Genomic DNA, 18,983 nt, shown 5'->3' on the forward strand with positions numbered 1-18,983 from the left:
ACCTTTTTGCTTATATTATTTATAATGAGCTGTTAAAAGTATTCCACAATAAGAACCTTAAAGTTTAAGTCAACCCTAATACCGGTAATGTCATAGTGTGCTGCATTAGAGTCTGAACAACCTGCCATCAGTTTTATCTCTACTGATTCCACTATGTACCAAAGGATTTTTCAAATAGAATATGAGGCCATCTGTCTGTGAGCTAAATTATACAGCAATGCAATGATCAAAACAAGACAAGAAATGCCAATATTTAAAAAAAAAAAAAACTTTGTAAGGAATTGAGGAATTTCTGTTGTAGATAAGTAGGTGCGGGTGTGTGCGCATGCGTATATTTAGGAGTAGCAGCCTATGCATGGTTGGTTTCTGCCTTGCAAGGCTCCTGCAAAACTGAACTGGATTAGCATTGATAATGGAATCAAAGGTCAGTTGAGAGAAACACTAAATAACATAGAATTGTTATGTTTGTGCTTTAAGCAACAAGTACATATTTGACTATGTTAAAAAAGGCACATTTGCAGACCCTTAATGAACCATTAGCCAAACATTCAGCAGACAGCAAACAGTCTTTCACTATTTTTAATGCACCAGTAGGGGGTGATTGTACATGTTTGGCACCAAGTCAGCTGAATGTTGGTGCTGGTCTTTACCAAGGTTGCATCTTGGCTCCTTTCTTGTTCATGGTTAGAATATTATGCTGATTCATGATTTGCCCAGTATAAAGTCAAGGAATGTAAAGTTTGCATCTATGCTGCCTACCAATTTCATAAAATCAGTCTGTAATTTCCAGTGTACAGTATCCTGAAATAGTTTGATTATAATGAGATTTAGTACCTCAAAATCAATGCAAAGGTGGACTGTTTCTGCAGGACGGCAACTGCCCAAAGAAATTCAAGAACCTTAGAATCAAGCGGTACGCGTGCAGCAGGTCAGTGAACATTTTGGTGGGGCAGGAGTCAATAAATTAGGCAAATCTTTTCGTTTACCAGCAGGGTTATATCCCCATCCTCACGTACAGTCTTAAGTTCAGAGAAATGAGCAAGAAATTATATGATGAGTATATGACTACCTGCGGAAAGGCGGAGGACTCGCTCTATATGTGAATACCAGGTGGTGCACCTCTGGACATGTAAACATAAACATCTCCACTTGCTGCAGGGACATCGAACTGTTGGCCATAAGTCTGCGTCCCTATTACTTGCCCAAAGAGTTTGGACATGTCATTGTTGTTATTGTATACATCCCTCCTCAGGCGGACATGGAGATAGCGGGTGACATCATCCATTCTGATGTTGCTAAACTGCAAACACAGCACCCCGAGGCGCTTGTGCTAATCTCTGGAGATTTTAACCATGTAACGCTGGACAAAACATTACCTGCCTCCTCCCAGTATGTGGATTGTAACACCCGGGAAATAGGACTATTGAACTACTGTATGCAAACATTAAAGATGCACACAGCGCCACCCCGCTGCCTGCGCTTGGGAAAGCAGATCATAACCTGGTTCTGCTTCAGCCTCACTACAAACCAAGGGTGAGGGAGCTACCTACAACCACACGCTCATTCAGGAAGTGGTCCCCTGAGGCACAGCAGGCTCTGAGAGACTGCTCTGGAACTACAGACTGGGATATCCTGCAGGGATCATATAGTGAGAACATTGAGGAGGTTGTTAACTGCACTTCTGACTACATCAACTTCTGTATGGACACTGTAGTTCCAGTAAGAACAGTACACTGCTATGCTAACAACAAGCCATGAATTACAAGTGACATCAAGGGCCTTTTGAACCAGAAGAAAAGGGCTTTTAAAGGCGGTGATCAGCATGAGCTCAAGCGTGTGCAGAAGGAACTCCGAGTCCAGCTCAGGGCGGCGAAGGAGCAGTACAGGAGAAAGATGGAGCAGAAGTTGCAGAATAACAGCATGAAGGAAGTGTGGGATGGGATGAAGATCATTACTGGCTGCAGCTCGAAGCAGGGTGCCACCATTGAGATAGATGTGGAGAGAGCAAACCAGATAAACAACTTCTTTAACAGGTTTGACCACCCTAACCCACTCTCACGTTTGGAGTACTGCACCCTCCACCCATCCTTCTGCTGATACCAGCATAGCAGAGAGTTTCCCCCCACCCATAATTACAGCAGCCCAGGTAAGCAGAGAGCTGAGGAGACTTCGTGCCAGCAAAGCAGTGGGTCCAGATGGAGTATCGCCATGACTGCTGAAGGCCTGTGCATTGGAGCTGGGGTTTCCTCTACAGCACATCTTCAACCTGAGCCTGGAACAGGAGAGAGTTCCGAGGCTTTGGAAAACATCTTGCATCACCCCAGTCCCAAAGGTATCACGTCCTAGTGAGCTGAATGACTTCTGGCCTGTCGCTCTGATGTCACATGTGATGAAGACCATGGAGCGACTGCTGCTTCACTACCTGAGGCCACAGGTCCGCCACGCCCTCGACCCTCTGCAGTTCGCATACCAGGAGAAGGTGGGAGCGGAGGATGCCATCATCTACATGCTACACCAATCCCTCTCCCACTTGGACAGAGGCAGTGGTGCTGTAAGAATTATGTTCCTGGACTTCTCTAGCGCCTTCAACACCATCCAACCTCAGCTCCTTAGGGACAAGCTGACAGAGATGGGAGTAGACTCATACCTGGTGGCATGGATCGTGGACTATCTTACAGACAGACCTCAGTATGTGCGTCTCGGGAACTGCAGGTCTGACATTGTGGTCAGCAGCACAGGAGCGCCTCAGGGGACTGTACTTTCTCTGGTCCTGTTCAGCCTATATACATTGGACTTCCAATACAACTCGGAGTCCTGCCACATGCAAAAGTTCGCTGATGACACTGCTATTGTGGGCTGCATCAGGAGTGGGCAGGAGGAGGAGTATAGGAACCTAACCAAGGACTTTGTTAAATGGTGTGACTCAAACCACCTACACCTGAACACCAGCAAAACCAAGGAGCTGGTGGTGGATTTTAGGAGGCTCAGGCCCCTCATGGATCCCGTGATTATCAGAGGTGACTGTGTGCAAAGGGTGCAGACCTATAAATACCTGGGAGTACAGCTGGATGATAAACTGGATTGGACTGCCAATACTGATGCTCTGTGCAAGAAAGGACAGAGCCGACTATACTTCCTTAAAAGGCTGGCGTCCTTCAACATCTGCAATAAAATGCTGCAGATGTTCTATCAAACGGGTGTGGCGAGCGCCCTCTTCTACGCAGTGCTGTGCTGGGGATGCAGCATAAAGAAGAGGGATGCCTCACGCCTGGACAAACTGGTGAGGAAGGCAGGCTCTACTGTAGGCATGGAGCTGGACAGTTAAACATCCGTGGCAGAGCGACGGGCACTGAGCAGGCTCCTGTCAATCATGGAGAATCCACTGCATCCACTGAACAGTATCATCTCTAGACAGAGGAGCAGCTTCAGCGACAGACTGCTGTCAATGTCCTGCTCCACTGACAGACTGAGGAGATCGTTCCTCCCCGACACTATGCGACTCTTCAGTTCCACTCGGGGTGGGGGGGGAAATGTTAACATTATTCAAAGTTATTGTCTGTTATATCTGCATTTTTATCACTCTTTAATTTAATATTGTTTCTTTATCAGTATGCTGCTGCTAGAGTATGTGAATTTCCCCTTGGGATTAATAAAGCATCTATCTATCTATCTATCTATCTATCTATCTATCTATCTATCTATCTATCTATCTATCTATCTATCTATCTATCTATCTATCTATCTATCTATCTATCTATCTATCTATCTATCTATCTATCTATCTATCTATCTAGATAAAATGAGCTTCCTGCATAGTGGTGATAGACAAACTCCTTGGTTCAAGGTTAAGATTTACGTTATGTGTAAGTAGTTTCTTGGAATACAGTGGTGAGACTATTCCTGATTCTATACAATTTGCTTGAACAGGGAAGGGGAAAAAAGTGACTATGCAGCATGGCTAAGGTCTTTAATATACAGTAATATCATTTGCCTTTCTAAGGCAGTACGTGTTATAAAAATCCTAAGCAGAAGATTGCTGTGTGCCATTGATTTTTTCACTTTCAGTTTCACTGCTGTAGTGCTATGTGGTCCTGAATTGAAGAGGTGCTGTACCTGAATTAAACACTGACAGTCAGGATGTTTTCGTCTGGGAACTTATAGAAACTGCAAGTAAGTAAGAGACATTCAAACTTTTCTCAGACATTTGAGGAAGTAAATTTGGTTAATCTTTTTGACCATAAATGTGTGTTGTGCTAACTTCAGGTTATAAACTGTGACTCCTGGAAATTTAAAGATGCTGACCATCCCTAAGCACTTTAGTTTGTCATCATTAAGGAAGGCACTGTGGTTCTTGCTTTAATGTGTCAGAAGGCAAATCTTTTCTGTGTAGGTTGCATCATCACTGCTGGTGATTGGACATATGATGGTGGTGTCATCAGCAAATAATTGAGTTTAAGCTGTGTTTGGCCACAAAGTCACAGTTGAACAAAGACGCTCAGCAGAAAACTCATCATGCTATCCTCTGAGGATCCTATGTAGATAATTTGAAGCTGCCAATCTGCATATGCTAGTGTCTGTCAATTAGAAACATCAGCATACAGTTGCAGAGGGTGGCAGTAAGTAGGATTTTGGTGGTCAGCTTTTATTGTACAACAGTTTTTAATGCTAATATGTAATCTACAATATAAATAGTGCTCCTGTCATAAGCTGTGGACAGGCTAAGAAAATAAGTAAATTTGAAGGTGACTGAAAGTAACTGTAAAATTATCTTTGCTGTTTGCTTGCATTTGCCTTTCAAAGCATTTCATCACAATGGAAGTGAGTACTAAAACTCTGTAATCACTAAGACTGTCATCTTTGTTGTCTACTCTCAATGAGGCATGAGAAATGTTAGGGAAAATGACAACTAATTGATCTATTGGTAAGTATTAGCTCTATATTCTCATTATAAAACACTTCTTTTTCTGTCTGAAGAGAACTGTGAGAGCACATTTTTTAGACTGATGAATACAACTGCTACATGTGAGCAACTGAAGATGTATAACTTGTAGATTTATAGAAAGACATTAGTCTTCCCTCTGTATCTTGAATTTGAACTAATTCATGATTAGTTAATGTCTAGTAGGGGAATAAATTTGACTGACAGTTTAGTTGAAGACTATCTACACAGAGATTTAACACACAGATAAGTCACTGAATAACATATTAATTATTTAAGAACCAATATTTTATTTGAAGTAGATGCCACTGCATTATATTAAAACAAGGAGCCCTTAATATGTGTGGACTCTGATGTAGTGATACATGTTTGTTAAAATTACTAGTAAAGACTGCCAAATATCATATCTGTTCTCAAAAGACTGCCAGTGAAGCATGAAACTAACTAACCGGGGCTGTCAGAATGTGCACAGCAAAATTTAATACTGTAAAATGTCATAATCCAGCTTTACACAAATTAACAGACATTGCACAACTTAGTCAACATTCACCACAATAAATAATAAATAAGACTAAAACGTAACACACAAAATATTTCTGCATTTACAATTTATGAAGTGAAAAAAAATTTAAGGAATTTTGTTAATTTCTATCTTATAAAATTTAAAACAAAGAATTAAAACTCAGAAGGTTTTGTTTTCAAAAGCAACAAGTGGCCATACAGTGAGGAAAAAAAATATGTATACTATACAAGTCAAAAATCAAGATGCATCAAGAATCACTTTATAATTGGATCATGGCACATGAACTGTAATCATATACAATTAACAGGTGCCCATCACTAATATATACATTGCATGAATGTCTGAAAATATTGAGATATCGTTTTAAGATTATGTCTCTCAGTTATAATTCTATACATCTAAATTGTCTTATCCAGGGTAAGGCCATGGGGAAGCCAGACCCAATCCCAACAAGCACTGGGCACAAGGCAGGTACAGCGTCTTGACAAGGTGTTAGTCAATTGCTTTCCTTAAAAGGTGTTTTAGTATTTCATCCAGTGCAAATTTCAAACTACACCACAGAGGTGCTACAAGCAGAAACATTAAACCCATGTGGGCAGAGGGAGAGCATGCAAACTCTACAAGCTTTGCTTGAATAAAGCAAAAAGTTTCTTTTGGTCACGTAAAGTATGCATAACATACTAGAGATACAAAACTTAATAGAACAGTATAGCCGAATGTCCAAAATAGGTATATCTACTATAACAATGTAAAAGGTTTAAATCAAATTTTATCAATTATTAGACAGTGCACAATATAGGATACTCTCATGGCTCATATTCTCTGGAGTTACTTGTTTTTTGATTTCCCCATCCTGTGCTTAGGGTGCTAAGTTACAAGAAAACAGATGTGAAATGTTGCATTTATGTATGGAGAGTATTCCACAAAAGCAAGTCTGTGTTTTGTAAGACATTTTTCTAACAACTGCATTTTATAAAAATTTTATTAAAAATGAACTTTTTACTCCATGCTCAAATTTAGAGATTCTGGCAATTAAAATTCTTCCATATTCACAAAATATTAAAATAACTAAAAAGTAAAAATGGCCTTGACAATTTAAGAAAAACAGAGAAATCAGACCAGTTTATGCAAAATGCCCTTGAGCTTTAAAAACATATTACACAAATCAAAACTCCAATTTACCTATGTCAAGGTAGTAACATGTTCAGCTGTAAATGCTAGTTCAAACAGGCCACAAGGGCAAGAACAACATGATAGGTTAATTGAAAACCCATATAACAAGTGTTGAAATTCAATTAACATTTGTATTACCAGTACTTAAAAAAATATGGTATGGTAGTAACCATTTGGGGAAAAATCATTTTTGCTGACTGTAACTGTAGTACATTTCCTGCAATCTTCTATGTTTATTGGACCAAAACCACCAAGCAGGCAATTCATCAATTTAACACATTATTAACATCTACCTCGTCCTCAAACACCCATACTCACTTTTGCAATCTATAGTGTATCACTTAGATGCCGATGTAGATGCTGCGTCACAATGTTTTTCCCTCATATAAGAAAACAGCACTTTTTAAAATGTATTGTAGCAAGCTGTTGTCTACTCAAAGCAGTTTATAATATGGGTAAAAGATTTCCCAGCCTTAAAGCTATTTCTATGTGAAATGCACTCATTAGTTAGAAAAAGTGATTATTACTCTTGAGTCACTTTTACTAATTATATAAATATCGAACTATGATAATCTACTGAAATTTAACAACACTTGATGAGATTTATTCTTTAGTAAATTGCCCAGGTAGTAAGAACGCTAATTTTATGTTCCATCAATATGATTACAAAAAAGAAAAAAAAAAAACTTAAATTCTGATAAAATTTTAAGCAAAAAGCAATTTAGTGTTGCAGGAATTTTAGACAGAGAATAACACTTACACAAACATCATATTCATATTACTACAAAAATTAGCACACAGGTTTTTTTTAGTAGATTACATCAAACCAGCTGGCAATATAGAGTTGGAAAATGAATTACAGTTGTAACATTTAGGTGCATTCAAGAAATTCAAAGAGTCAGTTTTCACATTTTTATTTTTTAATATTTTTGTAAGAATGAGTCAAAGAAAAAATAACATTAATAACAAAACGCAATGATATATATTAGTAGACTGATTTAAATATATGCTTTTTAGTAGTACTTTACAACATCATGTAGTTAAAAAATGACATAAACAGCCTTGTGGTGACATAGTAATCCATAGATAGCAGATTCCAATTTAAGTGATGTGAAAATGACGCTTAAATAATTCTTTTTCACCTTTCTTTATTTCTAAATATGTGACTTTTTGCGGTTAATTTAACTCAAGCAGCAGGAAGCAAAAGTGAGCCTCATGTATAAACGGTGTGTACACACAAAAATGTTACGTATGCCAGTATCCATGCTCACATCGAGATGTACAAAAACTACACTTTTCACAATAGCCTCAAACCATGCGTATGCATATTTCTGCTCGGGTTTTGTGCAAAGGTGGCATCCAGCGTCAAAGCAGTGCTACTGTTTCTGTGTAGTTTCCTTATCTTTTTGAGATTCGCATCCATGATGTGTGCTTTATCAAATACGCCGAAATTAATTGCATACCATTTACAAATGTAAGGCACTTGATTGTAATCATTCTGTAACAATATAATGGTGCATGGAAATGCCAAACTATCCCAACTACCTTGGCTGCTGTAGCGTTGTTAGAAGACATTGCAAATGGAAGAATTAGAAGAGAGTGCGTATTTAGAGATCATACTGATTTCTTGTCCCATAACCCTCTTGGAGCTGTATGCTGAACTGGGGCTGGCTTTACAAAGGCAGACTTTGAGGAATTTTGCTCTACCTGTTCCTTTGCAAGTTCTGTCCACCCTTGGGTTTTTAGCCACAGGAACTTTTCAACATGAACTGGTTGACTGATCGGGTATTTCCGAGTCATCACTGAGTCACACCATGCCAGCAGTATGGTATGGTATGGTATTATCCGCTTGTCATCGAGATACAGAAACTGTGGATGAACAGACAACTATCAAAGCACAATTTGCAGCAATGTCTGGTTTTCCAAATGTAATCAGAGCGGTCGACTGTACACATATTGCTATAAACGCACCTACAGAAAATGATTTAGCTTATGTAAATAGAAAGCATTTCCACTCTATTAATGTGCAAATTATCTGTGATGCAAAAATGTGTCTTATTAATATTGTGCCTGGCTCAACTCATGATTCATTCATTCTGAGAAATAGCAGTGTTGGAACAAACTTGAAAATGGTGTTGTGTGTGATGGCTGGCTTCTTAGTAAGAGAAAACATTTAATATTACCCCTTTGGTCAAAACTGTAAGTTATCTGTATGATGTAAATATATAAAACAGTAACTTAGGTGACAGCAGGTGCCTACTGAAGACGTAGCTTCTTACCCCACTCGCCAGCCGACTGACTTAAAAAGTGCAACATTAGGGCTCGTTTATACCTCATGCTCAGAACGCGTACGCACACGCATCATGGTTGCCATGCATTCCCAGCAAGTTGCAGTACTAGCAAAAAGTTGGGAGGCGCAGTGTGATAAAAGTTGGAATGTGATGTCAGTGTCTCTGTTTACTATCTACATGCGATGGAAAGCCACTATGCGGATCCTTCGGGATTGATGTACATGCTTCAATATTTGATGAATGGTTCAATGTGGTGAAGCAAAATGCCAACATACAAATGCATTTGTGGTGCTTTTATATTTGAGCGTCGCATATTCCCCAATGTAATGACACAATACATTTTAAAAGTCTCACATACCATGTTCTGCACTGTCTTTTTTTTTTGCACCTTCACAAAAGCATCAGAATGTACGTCAGTGTATTTGAGCCACAGAGAAAAAAATTAAGAGCATGGTGAAAAGGTTTTTTGTGATCAAAGTGGAAATTTCGGCTTTATTCTTGAAATGTCATCTTTATTCCTCGTAGTTTATATTTAAAGTAGACTGTCATAAACATCATCTTAAAACTGACCCAGTTGTTAATTGCTATGTGTTTCTGGGGCTTCCAGACAGCAGCAATCGCCACACACAGAACACATTACATTTATGAAATTCCAGCTCTCTGAACAATTACAATCCTTATATTTATACTTGATATAATTTTCATGATGAAATGCATTAAGGTGTGTATGTTACACTTTACAGGTAAGTCGTTAACTTCATTTAAATAATGAATACTGATAATAATTACACATGTTGTGGTGGCACGATAACAGAGTGGTAGCGCTGCTGCCTCGCAGGGAGTTGTATCCCTCAAACAGTGTGAGCCCTGGAATTCCTCTACTTCCTCTAGTGGTGTTCACACTCAGATGATGGGATGAGACTCACCTTTTCATGTCGACTTTGATATATGACTACTTTTTTATTTCAGACATGGTGAGACTTTCTGAACTTTAACTTGTGTCTCCACTACACTCTGCTACTCCATCAGTTTTCTTTAGTTGCTTATACCACTGCTTAAGCCACCACATAGTATGTTTTTCCCTTGCTTCCACTTCACTGAGCAGAACCTCCATTTCGCATTCACTGAAATTTATTTTTTACACATGCTTTTACAATTGTCTATTAACAAAATACTGAATGGAATGGGCTATTTATATTGGTGTGCATATTCAAATGAGTACAATTCTTGTGTGGGAAGGGGTGGGGCTGTAGGCTTGTGTATGTGCATTAAAATTCATGTTTATTGGGATTTATAAAGAGAAAATGACTAGAACTTTGGTTACACAGAGTTTCATGCATCTGAATTCTTTTGTGTATGCAATATTTCTAGTTTTGTCCATATGCCACGTTTTAGTGTGAATTCTACGCAAGGCGTTATACAGTACATGAGGTTTGACTAATTTGCACTGGGGATTTGTTTTGCCATCAACAGTGGCTGTCAAAAGAGAAAAAAGAGCAAAATAAGCAAAAATAAGCTTTTCACATTATATGCAAATACACCAAAAAAATATTAACGAGTGCTGTAAATTACCGATTCTAAATTGTATTTTCAATATTCCCAATACAATATTTACTTTACAATGAACAAAATATTCATTTCAATAAAGAATTACCCATGTGATTGTGGGAAACTAGTAATATATATATTTCATGAAAACATGTTTTATGATCTTTTTTTAAATAACTGTACATTATCAACCACGGTGGCATCTGCTATTATAGGGAAAACTGACTCATTCCTCTATGCACCTATGTTGCAAAAAAGGTACAAATCCCTAAACCAAAAAAAAAAAAATTACTGAAGATAATAAATTACAAATGAACTTAAACATTTTAAACAGAAATAAAGGATTTTCTCTTTGAAGAATGTTTCTTTATAACTGTTCAATAATGTATACATGTGTCTATGGAAATCCGTGGACAGTCATGACTTTATTTTCCATCTAAGTAGCGCAACACTGATATCTTATTTTCCGGAAGAGGCAATGGCTCATGAGAAACACTCCTTCAGATAGGGTCTTTCCTTAAAAGGTGTTTTAGTATTTCATCCTGTGCAAATTTTGAACTATACCACAAAGGTGCTACAGGCAGAAACAAGTATGCCAAGTATATTGTATGTGCAAGTGACAATCACAAAGTAGTCAACTCCTGCTGTGAAATGTTTGGATATATTTGTTTATTGTCAGCAGACTTATACAGGTATATCCTGTTAAAACCAAATAAAAATAAAAACAGATACTGAATATGAACAATTTTATAAGATAAATGATCATAAAATATATGTATGTGGAACAAGCTGCACTTTTGGATGCAAATTACCAATCAAAATTGAAATAGTATAAAGCAAAAAACAAATATTTTTTCTGCATTACACAATTTACTTTAATAAAGTCCCACCATATAACAGATTCAAAACAGAGCCTGACTGTAAGTGTGATTCAGCTATACATCTTTCTGGTAATTTCCAAGAAAAATCTGTGCTGCAGAGAAATGGTCATTCTATTTTGTAACCCAGACAGAAACTGTCTACAAGCTCAGAATATGCTTTCAATAAATACTTATTAGGCACACACAAAATTAAAAGCCACAGGGCTAAGTTTAAGATTCACAACACTTTGGCTTGCCAGACCTGAACAAATGTGCCAGTGAAAACACCCTGCCTACTTTCCTCCAGATATTTCTGTATTTCAGGTGGCCAAGACTGGTTTTCTGGGTTTTAGCTAATAATTTTATTAGCTAATAACTCTGCCTGTATTTACTGTTCTTTGAAGATGAGGAGTGGCCAGTGCACACAGGTAAGCCAGGAGTTAATGGATCAAAACACTCCTAATTATTTTTAGAAAATAAAAAATCAAGTTACCAAAAACATGTAGGCAGTTTCCTAATATAAAAATATCTGGTCGGGTATGTGCGCATTCCTCCCTTTTACAGTATGTTTAATCCCAGGATTTAAATCATTTGCAAAAGTGATTGACATTCCAATATATCTGAAGCTAATAAGTGATTCCCGTAAAACACATTTTTGTATCTCTTCCCTTATAAAGTCCCTTAAATTATTTCAGTAATGCTTATATTTCTGCCTTGTACCTTACAATTTTTAACAGTGTTCAAAATTTTTATTAGCATGCCAATTTATAGTGAATAAAATTAATCCTTTCATTATCCATATAGTTATGAAAAATTAACATTCTATTTTTATTATATCTAAACAAACGCTTATGTGAATTCTGATAGCAAATCTGATAGGATTAGCTCTTCTATACACAGAAAATATTTTGATTTGCATGCACACATTTACCATAAAATAAAGGATGGATGGAACAAAAAAAAAAATCAATGTAACATTTATCTCATACGTATATCTCAATTGTAATAGTCTCCTCACCTCTGCAATATAACTACAGCTTTTACTAATTTTGCTCCATTGTCTGTCACTATTATCATAACCTTGTCCTCTAGTATATCTGATTCATCCAGAGTACAGTCAATGGCATTTGCTAAAGCTTCCCCTGCTTGTAGATGATATGGGCGTCGTAAGTTAACAAGCAATGGCTTGATGGTGAAAGCATGCAGAGATTCTCAAAAACAAACTTGTCAGGCCCTTTCTACTCCTTCCATCTACACAAAGGGTTACTTTCTATGTTTGTTTGACCATACATGTGATATGCTGCATTGCTGTATCAATTTCATGTGTGATGAGTACCATTTATTCATGAAGCACATGGCATGTTAAATTTGGGGTCAAGAGATGAAACCCATTTTCTGAATGATGGCATTTCACGTGTAGCCTTTTTGACATGGCAGCTTCAATAAACAGGTTTAAGTAGGCTTCCTTGTGTTTTTGGTATAAAGCCATGTTAGCTCCCCAAGCTGCTGCTATTTGCAAACTTGATGTTAAAATTTGCTGTCTTGTATTATAAATACTTAAACTTGCATATGTGCTCTGATTGTTTGCGCTTTTTAGCCTCTTTTCCTTAGCCTAGAAATATGTCATAGGCTAATTATTTGTGATGGCTATAGTGTTGGACTGGTACTAAAAACATGGCTTTGGTATTGATACCAGCTTCCAGACCTCAGTATGAATACCAAAATGGTACAGAAGCATAAAATAAAAATCTTATATTTTGCTCTCCTCTCCTTGCACATGTTTTTTCAGATGCATTTTTTTAAGAATGTATTTCTGAATTAGATAGTGAATTTAGATTTACAAATTTTCAAGAGTCATAAGCACAGAGAGATTATGAATAGTGAGAGACCAGTTTATTCTGTTCTATTGTGTGTGTGTGTAACTGGAGAGAGAAACAGAAATAGATAAAAGCATAAATGCTGTGGGGCAAGGATAGGGTGGCATGTTCTGTCCAGCTCAGAATACTGCCAGATACCCTCAACCAGACAAGAAGCTGTACAGTGAAGCTATTCACAATGTCCACACTTACTAGTGCACTTTACAAATTGTTAATCAGTGACATAGAAATTTTAATTAAAAAAAACTATGGTAATTAAATAACATGTCGCATGATTTACATGCCAAAAAACCACAAGGCAAGAGAGGAGAAAAAAGCAAAATGTATCACTTTAATGTGAATGAACTATATATTAAATAAACTTTTGGGAATGTTCAACTTTTGAAGAATCAGAAATTAGCAGATATGACGCCAGCCCACTGCAATGTCTTGTGCAGTCTTATCAGTAATTTTGTTTAGTAATTGTTTTCATATAAGTAATCAAAAGATATTTGCTCTCAACAGATTTAATCACTAGATTCTGTGGGACTTGAGACTCAGAATAATAGCAATGTGATTATATTAATGAATTGAATAGTCTTGTTCAGTAATTCAGCAATTTGTAAAGATAAAATGCATCAGGTTGGAAGAAGACAATAACGTGGATAAAAGTACCATTGAAGGACATCGTTCATCACACCATAACTATGATTTTTTTTTTATATTGATGCTTACAGAAAATAAACTGAGATCTCTTGTTACAGGTTGTTTGGTTTTTTTGCTTTATTTTATAGTCATCTTGCATTTTCATAATACTCTGTTATGATACAAAATATGAAAATAAAAATGGATATTTATAGGGCTTATGTACCACAACCCAAGAAATTACAAAATAAAGTTCATGACTATGGTCTATTCAGCCTATCAGACAAAGAACGGTTGCACATTACTACACTATTTAGCACTATTGCCTTAGTAAAGGCCAAATTGTGACGTAGTCACGGTCTATGTGTGCATAGTTATCTTGGGCATTATGCTTTCCTCCCAAACCTTAAAAAAAGCATTTTTGTCAATTGGTAATCTTGAATTGCTTCAACATAAGCGACTGTGACTATGTGCAAGATAATTTGCATTGTGAGGGACAGGCACTAAATCCAATTTGTTTTCTTTCTTGCATTGAGGCCTGTGTAGGATTTGGTTCTTTGTGGTCTTGCAATAAATAAAACAGGTTTTAAAAAATAATGGAATTTCATGAAGTCAGAGAGCTGTGCATGCTAACAGAAAGGCAATGACTTTTGACTAAGTGTGCGGTTTTGACTTTATTCCAACAATAGCAATTCTTATTTATTTATTAAAATGTATAAATTAATAGTTTGATTCCAATACTTCAGAAATACATCAAGAGTAGCACAGAAGTGTATTTTACCTTCTTAAAAAGGTTAGGTTGTGAATTTCAGACCTGACTTATCCATTTATCCAAGCATTCATCAAACAAACTGACTTAAATCTACTTAAGAATCTCAAGAGATGGTCTATAATAGAGCAGCACTGGGTGCAAGACATAAACTAGAATGGATGGGGGTGGCTATGCATCTCAATATCTGAAATTTGTCTTCAAAAAACACATATATACAATCATATTAATACATAAATACTTACTGCCTATCTTGCAGGTTCGATGCATCTTACCCATAAAAAGTTCAAGTCCAATGATGGCATAGATGATGATTACAAAAAGCACTAACAAGGCGATATGTAGTAGAGGAACCATTGCCTTGATGATGGAGTTTAAAACTACCTGAAGACCTGAAAAAAATACAAATATTTATGAACGGAACCTAGGAAGATGGGTTGGTATGCAAAAGGAATAGCCATAAAATAATAATACTTTAATACTTTAATAACAACAGTGCTAAATATGGGCATTTTTTAATAACACTGGCAATGATTTTATTTGGTTGCACTATACAGAGAAGCAAAAAATCAAAAAAAGCTATTTTATATTTAAGCAAACAGGACATGACTTTATACAATTAGGAAATAAACATGCCAACAAACTCACTGTCAATACTTCTGTACCCTTATCTTAAGTATTTCCTATCTGAAGACAACCTAAAGCAAAATAAACTGGCCAAAATATTCAGAATAAATAATTTATTTAATGTTTATGGTAGGGACTTAAATAAAGTGAAAAAAGGCAGAGTTGTCCAAACTGCAGAGTTCCTGAGAGTACCTGATATAACGACTCTCTCATTTACTCATCATAGAACATAATCAGTGAATTATGAAAGTATTCAGATCCCTTCACTTTCTGCAGGCTTTTTTATGATGTACATTAAATTTTAAATGGATACATTTGCTATGTTTACCCATCAAACTACACGCAGTAACCCACAATAACAAAGATAAATCATGTTTTCAGAAAGGTCTTAGCTGTGGTATTCCATTTTGCGGTCAGGTGGTCCATTTGATTTAAATCTCTTTGAGATGTGTCTAGAAATTTACTGGAATCTACCTGTGGCAAATTGATTGAACATTGTTTAGAAAGGTACACACCTATGTATATACAGGTAAGGTTCCACACTAATTGCTTCAATAATTGTAAAACAGAAGTTGTTAACCTTCAGCACTCTTCATAGAGTTGTCTGTATGGCCAAACTGAGTAACCTGACAAGAAGGGCCTTGGTCAGAGAGGTGTTCAAGAACCCAGTGGTTCCAGAACCCATAGCTTCACAGGTACTCTGCTGAGATGGGAGAACTTGTTGGAAGGACAACCCTCTCCGCACCACTCCATCAATCATGCATATACAGTGCATCCGGAAAGTATTCACAGCGCATCACTTTTTCAAAATTCTGTTATGTTACAGCCTTATACCAAAATGGATTAAATTCATTTTTTCCTCAGAATTCTACACACAACACCCCATAATGACAACATGAAAAAAGTTTTCTTGAGATTTTTGCAAATTTATTAAAAATAAAAAAATTGAGAAAGCACATGTACATAAGTATTCACAGCCTTTGCCATGAAGCTCAAAATTGAGCTCAGGTGCATCCTGTTTCCCCTGATTATCCTTGAGATGTTTCTGCAGCTTAATTGGAGTCCACCTGTGGTAAATTCAGTTGATTGGACATGATTTGGAAAGGCACACACCTGTCTATATAAGGTCCCACAGTTGACAGTTCATGTCAGAGCACAAACCAAGCATAAAGTCAAAGGAATTGTCTGTAGACCTCCAAGACAGGATTGTCTCGAGGCACAAATCTGGGGAAGGTTACAGAAAAATTTCTGCTGCTTTGAAGGTCCCAATGAGCACAGTGGCCTCCATCATCCGTAAGTGGAAGAAGTTCGAAACCACCAGGACTCTTCCTAGAGCTGGCCGGCCATCTAAACTGAGCGGGGGAGAAGGGGCTTAGTCAGGGAGGTGACCAAGAACCTGATGGTCACTCTGTCAGAGGTCCTCTGTGGAGAGAGGATAGATAGATAGATAGATAGATAGATAGATAGATAGATAGATAGATAGATAGATAGATAGATAGATAGATACTTTATTAATCCCAAGGGGAAATTCACATACTCCAGCAGCACCTTACTGATACAAAAAACAATATTAAAGATTGATAATAATGCAGGTAAAAACAGACAATAACTTTATATAATGTTAACGTTTACCCCCCCGGGTGGAATTGAAAAGTCGCATAGTTTGGGGGAGGAACGATCTCCTCAGTCTGTCAGTGGAGCAGGACAGTGACAGTAGTCTGTTGCTGAAGCTGCTCCTCTGTCTAGAGATGACACTGTTTAGTGGATGCAGTGGATTTTCAATAATTGATAGGAGCCTGCTGAGCGCCCGTCGCTCTGCCACAGATGTCAAACTGTCTAGCTCCATGCCAACAATAGAGCCTGCCTTCCTCACCAGTTTGTCCAGGCGTGAGGCGTCTTTCTTCTTAATGCTGCCTCCCCAGCACACCACCGCGTAGAAGAGGGTGCTCGCCACAACCGTCTGATAGAACATCTGCAGCATCTTATTGCAGATGTTGAAGACATGTGATTTCTCAGTTTTTTTATTTTTAATAAATTTGCAAAAACCTCAAGTAAACTTTTTTCACGTTGTCATTATGGGGTGTTGTGTGTAGAATTCTGAGGAAAAAAATGAATTTAATACATTTTGGAATAAGGCTGTAAGATAACAAAATGTGGAAAAAGTGATGCGCTGTGAATACTTTCCGGATGCACTGTATGGTGGAGTGACTAAATGGAAGCCACTCTTTTTAAAGACATATGACACCCAGCTTGGAGTTTGTCAAGCAGCATTTAAAGATACTCTGATCTGAAGAGACAAACATTGAACTCTTTGGACAGAACTTAAAGCACTATGCCTGGCGAGAATCATGTTATGGGGGTTCTTCTAAGCAGTAGGGGCAAGCAGACATTTCAGATTTGAGAAAAGGACAAATGCTTACAACTATAGGAAGGTCCTTCAAAAAAACCTGCTCCAGAATGCATGTGACCTTAGACTGGGGAGATTGATCATCTTCTAGCACAACAATGACCTGAAGAATACAGCTAAGACACCACAGGAGTGGCTTCAGGACAAATTCCCATCTGTCCTTGAGTGGCTCAGACAAAGCCCAGACTTAAATCCCTTTTAGGATTTGTGAAGAGACCTGAAGACGACACTTTATAGATGCTTCCCATTCAATCTATCAGAGATTGAGAAGATCTCCCAGGAAGAATAGGATAACTGCCCAAATCCATGTGTGCAAAGCTTGAAATTACGTAATCAAGAAGACTCAAGGCTGTAATTGCTGCCAAAAAGGCTATAAAATACTGAATTTAGGGTCTGAATACTTAAACTCTCTGTTCTTGATTTTTTAAAAATTTGTAAACCTTTCTGAAAACATGTTTTCACTTTGTCATTATGAGTTATTGAGTATAGATTGATGGGCTGAAATGTCAAATTCATTGATTTAAAATTAAATCTACAACATAAGATTGTGCAGAAAATGAAGTAGTCTAAATACTTTCTGAATTGACTGTACAAGCAACACTACTGCCTCTTCTTCCACAGTCTTCAAACAAATATGTATCCGTACTATTTCCAGAGACATTTAAGCTAAAGTAAAGAGTACCCTTCAACATATTGTATTACTCTTTGTCTTGTAGCAGTTTTATGCTTTATTTCTGGTCATCATTATCATTAGTACTTGTTATCAGTATGGGATGTTTCTAAATACACTTGACTTAATGTAACATACCCATTTAGTGCCATTTATATAAAACAAATAATTATTTCTGCTTCCGTTATCAAGCATGTGCTCTGTAACTATACATAACTTGAATTTATTACCTTTTCCCTTATTTCCTTTGATGTAGTTTGGCAGTACTATATTTACTGTTGACTACTTGTACCATATCTGCTTAGTCAATATACTATATTGTTAATTTTACTCACTTACAGAACAAATTAAGAAATAAGAAAAAATATGAGTCATACATACATTAAGCGGGCAATGACTAATCATACTATCTGTTAGCACTAACTATTTTAACATCCTTCTGAAAAACTGACAAGGTAAAACAAATGAAAAAAACCTGAAAAAAAAACTTAGCACAAGAATCTTATTTTGACATGTATTCACAGTCTTATTCTTTCATTTACTACTTAGAGCTCATAACCACAGTTGAAAGTGAGAATGTTGACAGATGGTCAAATTTACAGCCTTGTCTGCTGACTTAGTTCCCTATTTAATCACCACATATCGGTGCAGGATTTGTAAAACTACTGCAACTCT

General features: G+C 37.1%; 1 protein-coding gene across 8 annotated transcripts in view; it reads right to left on the bottom strand.

The window, feature by feature from the left end:
- The window catches only part of cacna1c (calcium channel, voltage-dependent, L type, alpha 1C subunit), a 1,063,887-nt gene that overhangs the window by 403,214 nt on the left and 641,690 nt on the right, over positions 1-18,983 (bottom strand). For all 8 annotated transcript variants that reach the window (XM_051921415.1, XM_051921414.1, XM_051921413.1 and 5 more), the window contains one exon: positions 14,850-14,996. In XM_051921415.1, coding sequence (XP_051777375.1) covers positions 14,850-14,996 — 147 coding nt within the window. The remainder of the gene's footprint in view (positions 1-14,849; positions 14,997-18,983) is intronic.

This window comes from Erpetoichthys calabaricus, chromosome 18, assembly GCF_900747795.2.
Source record: "Erpetoichthys calabaricus chromosome 18, fErpCal1.3, whole genome shotgun sequence".
NCBI classification, from domain to species: Eukaryota; Metazoa; Chordata; class Cladistia; order Polypteriformes; family Polypteridae; genus Erpetoichthys; species Erpetoichthys calabaricus.